At 40.8% G+C, this 674-nt stretch overlaps 1 protein-coding gene across 1 annotated transcript in view; it reads left to right on the top strand.

Annotated features, from left to right (window-relative positions):
- Window positions 1-674, top strand: part of LOC109542464 (tudor domain-containing protein 3) — a gene marked incomplete in the record, with an annotated part of 4,212 nt that overhangs the window by 1,814 nt on the left and 1,724 nt on the right. Inside the window, 1 exon segment of the mRNA XM_048660978.1 lies at window positions 281-674. Coding sequence (XP_048516935.1) covers window positions 281-674 — 394 coding nt within the window.

Here is a 674-nt window from a genome sequence, read left to right as displayed (position 1 = left end):
CAAACAGCCCTTTCAGAGAAATGAAGCAAATTTTTAATCACCCTATATTTAGTCAAGTATTCCGGAACTTGTATTGCCCACGTTCTTCATCTCTCATGTTCTTATTTCTCAGGCCGTTGCCTTAAATACTGAATAGTAATAAGCATTATAAACACTATTAAATAATAGTAATTAAATAGTAATAATTGGATAGAGGGTTGGGAACAGTCCAAACGTACTTATTAAGTTTTGGGGACGCTATCAGGCATATACTATTTTATAATGATGTCAATATTTTCAGTGTCAAATGAAGGCGCTCCACCATGGGTAGCTTTTGGGGGCAAAATCATCTCAGGCAGACCCGACGGTTCGTTCAAATCGTTGGTAAAGGGCAAAGACGATAATTCCGACTCAGAGTTCGAACAGCTGCGAAAAGATGCGATTGCCGAGGCAGCCACTGGGGTTGTAAAAAAGTCGTTTGGGGGCAGAGTCAGACAGAATGTCCAACCAGTGCAAAATACCCATCAATACAATAAAGGCCGACCACATGATAGAGATAGAGGCGATCAAGACAGGGGTAGAAGAGGCAGATTTGCATCCAGAGATAATGATGATGGTGCTGAAACATTTCAAAAGCCATCAGAAAAAATATCCCTTTTCTCCTTTTTGGCGGACAAGCTTCCAGTTACTGACTC

The sequence above is a fragment of the Dendroctonus ponderosae genome, unplaced genomic scaffold (genome assembly GCF_020466585.1).
Source record: "Dendroctonus ponderosae isolate FM_Combo_2020 unplaced genomic scaffold, Dpon_F_20191213v2 Dpon_F_20191213_1, whole genome shotgun sequence".
NCBI lineage: Eukaryota > Metazoa > Arthropoda > Insecta > Coleoptera > Curculionidae > Dendroctonus > Dendroctonus ponderosae.
This window is presented reverse-complemented; position numbering and strand designations above follow the sequence as displayed.